This window comes from Mobula birostris, chromosome 4 (assembly GCF_030028105.1).
Source record: "Mobula birostris isolate sMobBir1 chromosome 4, sMobBir1.hap1, whole genome shotgun sequence".
In the NCBI taxonomy this organism is placed as follows: Eukaryota; Metazoa; Chordata; class Chondrichthyes; order Myliobatiformes; family Myliobatidae; genus Mobula; species Mobula birostris.
The window spans coordinates 64,344,699-64,359,136 of NC_092373.1; the positions used below are offsets into that span (position 1 = coordinate 64,344,699).

General features: G+C 38.8%; 1 protein-coding gene across 3 annotated transcripts in view; it reads left to right on the forward strand.

Moving 5' to 3' along the window:
* Nucleotides 1–14,438, forward strand: part of dock10 (dedicator of cytokinesis 10) — a 289,520-nt gene that overhangs the window by 136,426 nt on the left and 138,656 nt on the right. For all 3 annotated transcript variants that reach the window (XM_072255460.1, XM_072255461.1, XM_072255459.1), the window contains exon 3: nucleotides 11,899–11,988. In XM_072255460.1, the coding sequence (XP_072111561.1) occupies nucleotides 11,899–11,988 (90 nt within the window). The remainder of the gene's footprint in view (nucleotides 1–11,898; nucleotides 11,989–14,438) is intronic.

Consider the following 14,438-nt stretch of genomic DNA (forward strand, 5'->3'; position numbering starts at 1 on the left):
TGGGACTAGGTGAGAGTAAGTAGATATAGCAGATAATGCCATGTGGGGGAAGGGGAGAATAATGGTGAAGAAAGTTAGGAGGAAACAGGAAAACAAAGGCTGTCGAAGCTGGAATCTGATAAGTAAGGGGGCAGTATATGGCAAACGTAGGGGGAGAGGTGTTGGAACCAGATAAGATGGGAATCCAGTGGGTAAAATGTGTGGGTACTAGGTGTAACTTTAAACATATGGGGAAGGATATCCACTGGCTACCTATTTAAAGTTACTAGAGGGGATTCTGAGGGAAGGATCTACCAACATTTGAAACTACAAGGATTGTGAGTGGGAAATCTTGTCCCACAGGCTTACTGAGCTTTTTTCCAGAGGTATTGATGAGGATTGACCAGGGCAGGGTGATGCATATTGTCTACATGGACTTTAGCAAAGCCTTTGACATGGTTCCATGTGGTACATTAATCTGAAAGAGTAGATTTTATGGGATTCAGGGTGAGCTAGCTAACTGAATACAAAAATCACTTGGTGGGAAGAGGTGATGATAGTGGAGAGCTGTTATTCATAATGGACACCTGTGACCAGTGGTGTGTCAGGCTACATCCACACTACACCAGATAACTTTGAAAACAAAGCTTTTTCTCTTCGTTTTGACCTACTGTCCACACTAAAATGACGTTTTCATCCCCTGAAAATGGAGATTTTCAGAAATGGTCTCCAGAGTGAATAAATCTGAAAACACCTAATATCCGTTGCAGTGTGTATGGGGTAACCGGAGCTTTTTAAAAACCGCTGTCATGATGTGCCGAAACAGATGGCGACAGCATGGCATTTCACTGTTTTCTTCTTATTATTATTCTTATTATTACTACTTTATTGTCGCCAAACAATTGATACTAGAGCATACAATCATCACAGCGATATTTAATCTTACACTTCACAGAACCTAACAATTTCAGAACAGATGGCAACAAGACTGAAGCCAGAAGGGTTAGAAATGTACTCACCAAATACTTTGACCCATAGCTTACTGAATAAATAAGTATACTCACTTTGCCCTGTTTTCTGTCCTTGCTTGTCTGAAGGTGGTTTACCTATTTATGCAAATACTTCTCTGGCAATAGATGCGTAACAGCCTAATGTAACATTGTATGGAAATACAAGATAACACTGATGCAGACATGTTTTATACATTTAACAAGGTGCTTTATTAATGCAACAGAGTTAGTGAGTTTTTCAATGTTCGTCGTCAGCCGGGTCATACTGTCCATGAACTCCCTGTCGGTTGCCTCCATACACTCCAGTATTTGTATTTTTTTAGTTTTAAGTCCTCCTACGCGAGAGCCAAGAACAATTCCTTTTAAGTTTTTCTACTCTGTAACTGGACAAACGCGCACCAAGTATACCGTTTCCTCTTTGCTTGTTTTCTGTGTGTCCTGTGCATGCCCAGTAGGAGGAGATTCGCCCAAATATCCATCTAATGTGGACAGAGATATTTTGAAAAACACTTAGTGTGGACGCCTATCGTTTTTACTTGAAACCGGCGTTTTCAAAATTATCCGGCGAAGTGTGGACGTAGCCTCAGAGAAATAGGTGCTGGGACCATTGTTATCTGCCATTGATATTAATGATATGGATGAAAACACTGTTAGTGTGGTTAGTAACTTCATGGATAACAGCAAAATTGATGAACCGGGGAATTGTGCCAAGGAATAACTGATGGAATTCAACTCAGACTTGTGTGAGGTTTTGCATTTTGGTAGTTAAACTTCCACAGTGAATGGTTAAGTCCCTGAAGGGTGTTGTAGAACAGAGATTCATAGGAGTACAGGTACGTACTGTAGTTCCCTGATAGTGGTGAAACAGGTAGACAGCATGTTAAAGAAGGTGTTTACCATCATTGTCTTCATCAGTCAATAAACTGAGTACAGGAGTTGGGACATCATGCTACAATTCTTCAACTTGTTGGTGAGACCATACGTGAAGTATTGTGTACAGTTCTAGTAGAAAAGATTTTACTGTAAAGAGTGTAGAAAAGAGTTAAAAAGATGCTACTAGGACGGGAAGGTTTGAGGCATAAGGAAAGGCTGGACAGGCTAGGACTTTTTTCGCTGGAGCATTGGAGGCTAAGTGGTGACCTTTCAGAAGTATATAAAATCATGAGGGTCATTGATATCTGAACGGCCATGGACTTTTTCCCAGAGTAGAGGACCTAGATTTAAGGTATGAGGTGAAAGATTTAAAAGGGACATTAGAGGTATCATTTTCTCACAGAAAGTGGAGGGGAGGTGTATAGGCAATGAGCTGCTAGAGGAAGCAGTACAATTACTTACAAGTATAATTACAATGTTTAAACACACTTGTATAGAAAAGGTTTGAAAGGATATAGGCCAAATTCTTTAGGCAAATGGGACTAACTTGGATAAACATCTTGGTCAGCATGGACAAGTTGAGCTCAGGGACCTGCTACCATGCTGCATATCTCTTTGATTCTATGATTGTTTGCTACTCCAAATTTCAGCTTCTTGTATCTTCATAATCAATAGGCCATCCTCTTTAATTTTCACCACCTTCAAAGAGGTTCTTCAACCAGATACATCTTCCCATTTATAAATGAGAATCAAATTAAAACTGCAGTTGTCTGAAATACTGCCAGAAAATGCTGGAAACATGCAGCAGATCTTGCAGTATCGGGAGAAAGAGGAACAAGTTAATATTTCAGGTGAAATAACTTTTGTAAGAACTGAGATAGAGGGTAAAGGAGTGGATAAGCGAGTGGAATCTCAGTGATGGTGCAAGATCAAGGTTGTCCTGGTGATATGCTGTTGATGTGGATGATACGGTTTCAGCTGCTGAATGCTTTCAACATTTTCTGAAGGGATGTTTTCCTCCACAACTCCTTGGTTCATTCTTGCTTCTCACAGCACTTTCTCCTTTTGCCACAGTAAGTGTAATTTACTCCCCCTTTCCATTAGCAGGGGCAAAATAGTCCTTACCACTGAAGCAGCAATACACTTGCTCCCTTTCTAATTTACTGTTCAGCATTCTGTCTTTACAGTGTGTCATATTTGCACTGGTGGAACCAAATGCAGAACTATTTTTCAGGCTGCCATGGTGCCCTGAACTTCCAGTTGTCTAATTCTCCTTCCCAATTCCTGTATAACTTCCCTATCACTAACTTTCTCCACTGTTCTAATAGCACCTGAACTTCTGTTGAGTTCTTGAGACGGAGTACTGAATTCGGTAACAAGCCCTTTCCCTGTTTTGTAGCAGAACTGGCTGCTTTTGACATGAAGTCATCCACCTGTAACATTGACTCAGTATCCTTTCTCCCCTCAGATGCTAGCTGATTAGTTGAGTGTTTGCAGCATCCACTTTTATTTATGTTTTCCAGAAAACATTGTGCTCTGCACCTCATAATTCCAGTAAACTGATTTTTTTTCCTCTCTCAAGCTGTTCTCATTCATCTTTTTGTATTGAAACTCTTTCAGGCTAATCAGCTATGATTAATTGGTTTCATTTCTTTCTCTTCAATAGTATTAAAATAATTGCATCAGCTGGACAGCCTTGGTCTCTTACCCAATCCTTTTGTCTCTGCACATACATGAGGAGAGATTAGGTCAACTATCCCTTGGCTTTGCATCGACTATAGTTTTGAGGTCAAGGAAATTTTATTGAAATATATAAGCTTCTGGCAGGCCTTGACATCGTGCATACAGAAAAGATATTTCCTTTGGCTGGGTTAGCTGGTGCTGTCTAGAACTGAATTCACACTTTCAAGATATTGAGCAAGACACAGGGGTGAGAAGAGGTTTCTTCTCTGGGAGGATGGTGAACCTGTGGAATTCTCTACCACAGAAGCTGTACTGGCCAAGTCATTTAATATATCTAAGACAAGATCATAGATTTCTAGGCATGAGAGATCTCAAGAAGTTTCAGGAGAGGGTAGAAGTGTGGTATTGAGGCAGAGGATCTGCTATGATTAGCAGAATAAGCTTGAAGGAGTGACTAGCATAGAGCTGCTGATTTTCTTCTATTTCTACATTTGTGAAAATAATTATTAATATTGCTGAATGCCAGAGTAACATTCCCCCTTGGTGTAAAGAGGCCCAGAGGTTAATTGAATTTTGATCGACTCTAACTTAAGCCTATTTTCAAGTGCAGGGCATTGAATGCTTTAAGTGTAAAAGAGGAATTTTCCTTTTCAATGGTGTTGAATCGCAACAAGAAATGAATGCCACATTCTACAGATTCATTAAAATTCAATGAATGATGGTTTTTAACTGTGATGTGCTCACAAGCACTGATCCTTGAATTAGCTGTCATTTCAATCAAGATATGAACTGGAACACTCAGTACGGTTAGAAATTCAAACTGAATTTGCCTTTGTTCCTATTCTGCAAAGGTGCCCTGCCATGGATGTTCACTATCCTGGGCCACAGGGCTCTTTTTTCCAAGCTCGGCATTCTAACATAGCAGCTGACACTTGTAGAGATCAAAGAGTTGTTTTGAAGTAAGTTAAACTTCCAACCAATATTCAATGTTCAGCTTGTCGTAAATGGGAGCCACTCTTCAGTTCTTAATGTAAATTACAAGCAATAGTCAGTCTGAAGCTAAACGGACAGCTTTGCAAACAAACACCGGTGTATGTAGAGCACAGGATGCTGGGCCATAGTACAGGACCAGTTGCAGAATCAGATAATGGGGTTACGATAGTTGAAATATTCCAAACCAGACACTGCTGGCTAAGTACGTAGTTCAAGGAAGCTTGCAGATTAGATTGATACTATCACTTAGCACGTCAAATAGCTAATCTATTAACAGTTGGAAGGTTCACAGCATTACTTGTGGGTATTGGGGAACTCTGTCAAAAGAAGCTTTTAGGCCACCTACCTGTATGAAAAGGTATCTAAAAAATTCACATGTGTGTGAAATCACCTAGCAAAAACAGTATACATGTTTTTGTTGTAAAGAGCTGTAGGCTTGCTCGGGATGGTCAAAGAACAGTAAGAAAAATGACAGAAAGAAGAAGTGACTCGAATGTATTCCTCTGCCTTTGATAATCAGAATCAGGTTTATTATCACCAGCATTTGATGTGAAATTTGTTAACTTAGCAGCAGCAGTTCAATGCAATACATAATCTAGCAGAAAAAAAAATGATAAGTAAAAAAAATAAACAAGTAAATCAATAACGTATATTGAATAGATTTAAAAAAAACATGCAAAAAACAGAAATACTGTATATTAAAAAATGGTGAGGTAGTGTCCAAAGATTCAATGTCCATTTAGGAATTGGATGGCAGAGGGGAAGAAGCTGTTCCTGAATCGCTGAGTGTGTGCCTTCAGGTTTCTGTATCTCCTACCTGATGGTAACAGTGAGAAAAGGGCATGCCCTGGGTGCTGGGGGTGCTGCCTTTCTGAGACATCGCTCCCTAAAGATGTCCTGGGTACTTTGTAGGCTAGTACCCAGGATGGAGCTGACTAGATTGACAACCTTCGGCAGCTTCTTTCGGTCTTCTTTTTTCTATGATAGGTGATTCATTCATCTGCAACTTGTTGGTATGTCTTTTTAGCTTATAGAAACTCTGTCTCAGTTTTGGAACTGCTTTGTGTTTTATAAATCATCTGTAATTTGGAAACCTATAAGATAGAAAACCTGTGTGGGTTTTAAATGTGTATTAACAAATTTGTCTGGATTTTAATGTGTATCACTGAAAGTAAACAAACTATGTTTAAATTGTTAGCAGGAAGTAACTCCTCCTTGGTAGAGAGGGGGGATGCATGGTCGTTAGAAGCTATCTGTATCAGACAGGGCTTAAGATCTTCTTTCAAGTTTAAGACTTTGTGGTCAACAAACCCAATGTCTTCAAAGCCCATAATTCTGTGACTAAGATGTCAGTAAATATCTGGAATACAAGCTACTGGAATCCTCAGAGGAATGGCTTTGTCTAGAACTTACAATAATGATTGACACACTTATTTCCTTGTCTAGAAGACAAAAGGAAAGCTGGAGTTAAAAATAATTGTGAAAATATGGCTTATGTTTTAAAAATTACATTGACCAATATCGAAGTATTATCTACTGAGCTATTCACTACTATTAAAAGAAATGGCTCAGTATGAAAAGTGCCTACATTATTTGCAAACACCTGTATTAGTTAAGGAGACTAAAATTTAATAATGATAATAAAATTCATGATTCGTGATTTAACTATGCTTGGGCCCAGACTGTGATGAAATCTGGCATTGATTGTTAGAACTTAGATAGATCACCAGTGAATATATCCTTTGTATTATGACAGCATTGTCTCTGATTCCACCACCTTGCAGTTGCTTATACAGAGGATGATATGAAAATAACTGGTTGGTTTGGATTAATCCTGTTTTTTTTTGTGGACAGGCCATACTTGTGCAGTTTTCCACAATTCTGGGTACATGACTGTTGTAATCGTAGAGAAAACAGATTGCCTAGAGTTATGGCTGGTTTCAGAGAACAAGTTTTCATTATGATTGCTAGGATGCTCTCGGGTTCCATAGCTTTTGATACAATGTGAACCTTCAGTTGCTTGCGGAATCAATTCAATTGAAGTAGCCTGGAAAGGAATAAACCGTCAATATTTCAAACCAAATGTTGACAGTTTATTTTTATCTATAGATGGAGTTTGACTTACTGTGTTGCTCATAAAAGAATCAAAATGGTAATGAACAAATCCTCTGCTTTAATAATACAGAGGACAAATAATAGGTGGGACCATAAGATAATTCTCCCACTTTATCTTGATTTCTTAGATTTCTCTCTGCATTGGGTATTCATGCCATTTTCCTCGTCACAATTTAATAAACTACTTCAAAGTCAAACTTATTATCGAGTTATGTATATGTTACCATATCAGACAAGTTCAAATTTCGTGATCACTCAACCATACATGAATACCCATAGATACAGCCATGCTTTATATTCTACATTGGGATTCATTTTCTCGCTGGCATTTATAGGAAAATGAAGAAATACAATAGAATTTATGAAAAACTATACATAAACAAAGACTGACAAACAACTAATGTGCCAAATAAGACAAACTGTGCAAATAAAAAATAAATAATACTGAGATTGCGCGTTGCAAAATCCTTGAAAGCAAGTCTGTAGGTTGTGGAATCAGTTCAGAGTTGTGATCAGTGAAGTTATTCGCAGGAGGTAATACCTGTTCCTGACCTAAGGCTCCTGTACTTCCTGCCCAATAGTAGTAATGAGAAGAGAGCAAGGTCTGGATGGTGGGTCCTTGATGATGGTCGCTGCTTTCTTGTAGCAGTGCTTCAAGTAAATGTGTTCAATGGTAGTTAGGGCTTTTACTATGGTTTTTGTTTTACTTAGAAATACAGCAGGGTAACAGATACTTCTGGTGTAATGAGTCCACACTGCCTAATAACACCCTTGTGGACAATAAAGTGTTAAGGGGTTTCTTCTTTTATGTTACTGCATAGTCTAATTAAAATGGCTTCTTTGTTATATTAACTGCTGAGAAAGTTCTCTCACTAGCAGCTTGTTTGGGTTATAGAGAGAGTGTATTCAGTTGTTAACCAATTGGGATAGATGTTATTCTTTCTTGTGTGTCTGTAAGCTATTGTGATGCACGGGTTTTGGGCCAGAAGGCGCGATGGGGAGAGAGAGAGAGTGGACATGATGCTGTGAGCTGGCCGATGTGGGGGGGGGGGGGGTGGACCCCGAGCCGGAGTCCAAGGTCCAGGGTCTTCGGCAAGGAGAGGAGACGAAGACAGACTCGTGGAGTGTCTGGCCAACCACAGTGGTTGGTCCCAGGCGGTGGGTCGAGGAGGTCAGAGGGGATCGAATGGTGAAAGGAGGATCGTTACTAGAGCTTCAACTGTTTGTGCATGAAGGGATTGAACTTTGATAAGTTTGGTGCCTTTTACTTTCCTTTTATATTTTATCTCTATTATTTATATAATTCCAGTAATATCTATAAATTGTAATTCATTTAATTGTATATGGTGTATTGTCTGTTATTTGACGGGGTGGGGTACCACAGCATCCACACAAACTTAATTACCCAGTTTGGCAGGGCTGAAGGCTGCTTCCCCTAGACGACAGCGAGTTGAGCGAGCCTGAGGCTTATCAGGGGGCTACATAACCTAATAAGAACATAGAACATACAACATAATAACCTTTATGTCTTTTGAATGTGGGAGAAAACTGAAGCACCGGAGGAAGCTCATGAGGTGACAGGGAGAACGTACAAACCCCTAACAGATAGCAGCAGGAATTGAACCCTGATCGCTAGTGCTAAGAAGCGTTATGCTAACTGCTACACTTTCCACTGGATACTTCCCAAAGCATACTTTACATTGTACTTCTATAGACGAATATCAAAGATTTAGCTGATATACGTAGCAGATCAATGCAAATTTCTAAGAAAGTAAAGGCACTATTGTGCCTTCTTTGTGATGGTACTTCCAGGCTGGTCCCAGGACAGATCTTTTGATGTGATAACACCAAGGAATTTAAAGTTACTGTCCCTGTCCACCTCTGATCCTCTAATGGGGACAATAAATGAGGAGAATTAATGCTGTCAATGGGCAATGAGAAGTGATGTTTGCAGAGTAGGTTTGACCAACGTGAAGAGGATGTGGAACTGCAGAGCTGGGTTTTGCAGAGTATGTGGATCTCACTAAATACTGTTAACTCTACTCTGAGCCGCACCTTTCTGGAGCATGGGGGAAGTGAAGTAGCTATTAGAAATGATTGCTCAGTTATGTTCCAAACCGTTATGTTCAGGTACAGAGAGGTGGGGTCAGAGGGAGAAGCAAGGGTCAGTGTGGTCAGACTCCAGCTTCTGCTTGTAGTCGATGATCAGCTCTTTGGATTTCTTAACATTGAGTGAGAGGTTGTTACTGTAGCACCGTTTAATTAGATTATCAATCTCCCTGCCAATTCACTATACATTTGATTCAGCCAACAACAGTAGTGTCGCCTGCAAACTTAAATATGGCACTGGGGCTGTACTTAGCCACACAATTATAAAGCAGGCAACTCAGCACTCAGCCTTATAGTGCACCTGTGTTGATGGCGATTCTAGTGGAGATGTTGTTGCCAGTCTGTACTGACTGGCTACTGCAAGCGAGAAAATCGAGTACTGTATCTGGTTGGCACGTGGAGCTATTGATGACAGTTCTTAGAATTTAATGATGAATTTCAAGGGGATGATAATGTTGAATGCTGAACAGACATTAACATCGTCATCACAGTTCTCAGCCATGATATCTGCTCCCCCACATCCAATACTCACACAAGCCTTTTGGTGTAAGTGCACATTGTCTATTTGTTTTCATCCATATGAAATTTGTGTTAGGCTGAAAATGCAAGTTGCTTTATCATTTTCCTCAAAATTTTTGTTAAAATAATAAAATTATCCTCATGGCTTGGCATAGAAGGGATTGAAAATAAATGAATGTAATAATTCCAAAGTACTTAGACTGCAGCATAAGGAATTTATATTTGAAATCATTGTTTATGGAAATACAAATTTTTGATTTAATACTATAATATGGGGATATTCTGCTGGAGCTTTTGACTTGTGATTTGTGTATGCAAATTGCATAATGCTTGCTTTAAACAGAAATCTGATCTCTGAAAATATTGTCAGTTATCTTTTGCTGACCTTTAATGTGTTCCATCAATATAGACCGTATTATGCATTCACACTTAATTCACTCTCTGCCTTGATAGGTTTTTAATTGTTGGTTGGTCTTTTTTCCTCATGGAAACTTTTAGAGTTATATTTAAAGATATGAAAATGAAGTACTAAAACAATCTATATGTACAGAGATAAAGACAGCATACATACACAAGGAAGCAATTCCTCTTAAACACAAAATACTCTGCAGATGCTGTGGTCAAAGCAAACAGGCACAACATGCTGGAGAAACTCAGCAGGTCGGGCAGCATCTGTGGAAACGAACGGTCAATGTTTCAGGCCGAGTCCTGATGAAGGGTCTCAGCCCAAAACGTTGACTGTTCGTTTCCACGGATGTTGCCCGACTTGCTGAGTTCCTCCAGTGTGTTGAGCAATTCCTCTTGATACTTTTATAGCTCATGCAATGAAAACTTTTCAGAATGGTCAGAAAATCCAAGAGAAGAATAAAAACAGAAAATGATAATCCAACAAATCCGGCACATATGCGATGAGGGAAACAGAGTGAATGTTTCAGAGTGATAAACTATTGTATCTTTCATTCTAATTTAAGAATGGAAGAAGGGGAAAATTTGGGAATTACTGATCTGTTAGCCAAACATCATTAGCAGAGAAAGTGCTAGAACCTGCAAGGAGTAATGGGACTGAACAAAGTTAGCATAAACTTATGAAAGAGAGATCACATTAGTCCAATATACTGGCGTTCTTTGAGAATTGACATGAGGTTTACGTTTTCAAACATCTTTTCAATAATATACCATTCAGATGATGAACAGGACTGGAGTGCATGACATTGGGAGTAATATACCGGCACGTATTCAGAAATGATTAACAGGCAAAAAGCAAACAGTGGGGAAAAAAACAAACCTCTTTCAAATGGTCAGATTGTGACTCGTGGGATACCACAGGGTTCCACAGGGTACTTGATCAATATTAATGACTTGTCCGAGGGGACCATGCTTACATTTGCTGCTGGTGCAAACTAGGTGGTATTTTGAGTAGAGTAGAGGATAGAAAGAGATTTCAAAGGTATACAGACAACATTGAATAAAAATATGACAGAATATGATGTGGGAAAATGTAAATTATCCACTTTGGTGACTGAGACCGTAGACAAGTTGTGAAAATATGCACATCGTGCGCAGGAAATGTACATAGTGTTGTACACTAGGGAAAAATTACACATTCAGCAAGCAATTATGAAGGCTTTTTGGCCTTCATCATGGAATAACTTGAGTTTATAAGGCCTTAATGAGTCTGCACTTGGTCTGGATTCCTTAACTAACAAAAGGAAATCCTGCAACTGAGAGGGTACTATGAAGATTTAGCAGATTGAGGTAAGTTAGTTGTATGTGGAGAAATTAAGTAAATTGAGCCTGTATTTTCTAAGGTTTATAAGATTGAGGGGTGAGATCATTGAAACTTGCAAACCTCTTACTGGGTTCAGCAGAAAGGAGTCTAGAACCAAGGGTAACACACACAAAATACTGCAGGAACACAGCAGGTTAGGCAGCATCTATGGAGAGCATTAACGAGTCAAACTTTCAGGCCAAGACCCTCTATCAGGACTGGAAAGGAAGGGGGAAGAAGTCAGAATAAAAACCCAGGAGTCACAGTTTCAGAGTAAGGAGTAGACCATGTAGGACTGAAGTAATATGACATTTCTTTATTCAGAGGGTGATGAATCTGTGGAATTCTCTTTGCCAGGAGGCCACGGATCTTATGTCACCGAGTTCATTCAAAACAGAGATGAATAGATTTCAAGACATTAATGGAATTACTGGATGTGGGGATTGAGCAGGAAGGCCACCATCTTCATGAATAGTACAAGCTTGAAGGACTAGATGTTGTAATCCTGCTCTTATTTCCTTCACTCCTATGTTAATTACTTAAACTGTTAATTTTTTTTTCTAATTTACAGATGCAACTGTTTTTATTTCAGATTTCAGGATCCACTGTTTTTTGTTTATTTTTGAAAACTAATATTGGAACATAAACATTGCATCTGAAAATCAGGAATTCAGTGTAATTAAACTCAAATTATTGCATAGAATAAATTTCATGACACATGCCAGTGATAGTAAACTTGATTCTGATTCTGATTTATGTGGTTTTTGATGAGCAGTTATTTAAAGTGCAAAGGCCAATAAATTCCTATTAAACAATTTCTAATGGAACCATTACTCTATTTGTGCCCAGGCATCATCAAGATTAAGAGAAAGACGGACCCTAAATTCCACTGTGCCTGAGGGGGCCGAAAATGAAGCAGAAAGTCTACTTGTCAAGCAGGTAAAGAATCTAATGAAATTTACCACTGTGCAGATTTAAAACTGGTCTTAAGGACAGCAGATTAACTTCAATGATACCTGATGAATTCCAGAAGTAGATTTTTGCTCTTTTGTTCATTTAGTAATCTAATTTAGAATTGCTTTAAGTGAATGAATGGATGCAAGATGACATGGTTGAGCTGCAATGCCTGTAATATATTATTCATTGTTGTAGTTGGTCGAGATTTGCTCTTGAGTCTTGTTCTTAGGTTACCATTAAAGTAAGAATTATGTCAATGAATCAAATCATTTTCTTCCTTGTTCAGTGGTTGTTTTAGACTAAATAATATGTGGTGGCAGTATTGACAAGCAGTGTTTTTTGCTGACATAAGATTACTTTTCCCTCAAAATTTGTTTGGCCCCTGTAAAAGGTTTTTGGACAGTTGATTTGTGATGGGCTAATAAATAACTTGTTTGAGCTTATGTCTCTAGGAAATTCAGTAGTCCCAAGATGTTGGTGGTTTTGATGAAGGAGGTCACTGGAGAGTGGTGGTAGTTGTTTTGAATGGAATCAATGGATTGGAGACTGACAGAAGGTTAGGCAAAGATTGGAAGATTTTGAAGGATTGTGTTTCTCTCTTAGTAATTGACTTGGGTAGATCTACATTAGATATCCCAGGGGGGCATCTAATGTACTTAGGTAACCTATTAAGAGAGAAAACAATCTGATTCCCAACATAGACTTGGTCTTATTAGGCAGGTTTCCTTTAAATAACAATGAAACAATTTTCACAGGTGCATGTATGTGGGATGAAAATTATGGAAGCAATTTCAGTGGAAGGGGTTTATATTGCAATGCATAGAAGCTCAGAAGAAAAATCGTGGATTTTACATTCTACTCAGTAATAACCTAACTTCTGATAACATTTAATTTCATAAAAGTTGAATTGCACAGTGTATAGAATCATGACATTTCATAGTCCAGTTCTACACAATTTTTTTCCATGGTACAGAAGTAATCTATTTGGTCTAAAAGGTTTATGTCAATATCTGTAAGCCAATGAAACATAACAGGTCCTATGTAAGTGCACAGTTTTGCATGTAAACCCACAGCATTGCTTTTAATCTAGTTTTTGAGATCACAAGTGTCATTGTGGCCATGAACTCATTTCTAGGCCCTAGAACTACTTTCTTTTCAGGAGTGCAGATCAGTAATGGGCTGGGTTGCTCGGACCCAAGCCATTCGAGTGTCCAGGAAATACAGTGATAAGCACACAAGCACAACGAAGTAACTTAAACCTAATTTATTGTCATAAAATAGAAAGCACCAATCAACCACACTAAATACTACATAGCAAGTCACAAAGATTTCCGCAAAGATCTTAGGGAATCACAAGTCTTAGTCACCACTTGATTGTTGATGTTGTCAGGGAAACTCCAAATTCTGACTCATTTGTGAAATTACCTCTGTGTCCTGGGCACCGATAGCAATTCCTGGTCTAGGTGAAGTCCAAAGAACCTCATGAGGGAAAATAACCCCAATAAATATAAGTTCCACAAGCATAGAAAGACACACAGAGACCGACAAACTCCTTGATCATTTATTTTCATGCCATTAACTCAGCCTGGTTTCTTTCAATCAAACAACTCATGTGTTCTTTAACACAATGTTCAACATACCCTTATAAATCAATTAGACACTTTAATGATCACTTCTTATCCATCAGTTCACCAATGTTTTAGACATAACATTCCTTTAATTACAAAAGAACATCAATATATATAAGTGATAAGCCCAAATCCAAAAATGAATGCAACACACATCAAAGTTGCTGGTGAACGTAACAGGGTAATCTATCCAACCAATTTAATAGACACTAAGAAAGAATCCATTAACCTTGCTCTCAAAGTGACCCACATTTATTCATTAACGGACATCTCATGGTAATGGTGCCTGAGACAAAGAAAGAATCCACCTGCTCTCAGCAAACATTGGACATTAACAGCCTTATAGTGTTTATTGTTTACAGGCATTCATCCAATATTTTACAAAATTGAATACAACGCAACATCTGGAATTTGATTTGTTTTTCTGTGTAAAAAAAATGGTTGCAGCAATGTCCAACTCAATTCCACCACCCCCAAAATGTTACCAGAAATTTCAGCCTGTGAACATTAGTTTTACTGTTGAGCATGAGGATGGAGCCATTCTCCTCTTTCACCCTCTTGGTCACTCTATGGCTCCAAACCACCCCAGGGGCAACTCAAGCCCCTGTAAACCAGGGTCCTGTTTTCACATCACACTGTGCAGTTTTCAGGCGTCCTTGTTCTAGCATTAGTCCACTCCCTTGGCCTACTGACAATTTGATCTCTGGCCATGACTGGCACCAGGTCCTGTTGCGTGCTCTCTCCCTCTGGAATCACCTTGATGTACTGTATTTTCCTTCATACACTGAACTGTTGTGAAGTAAA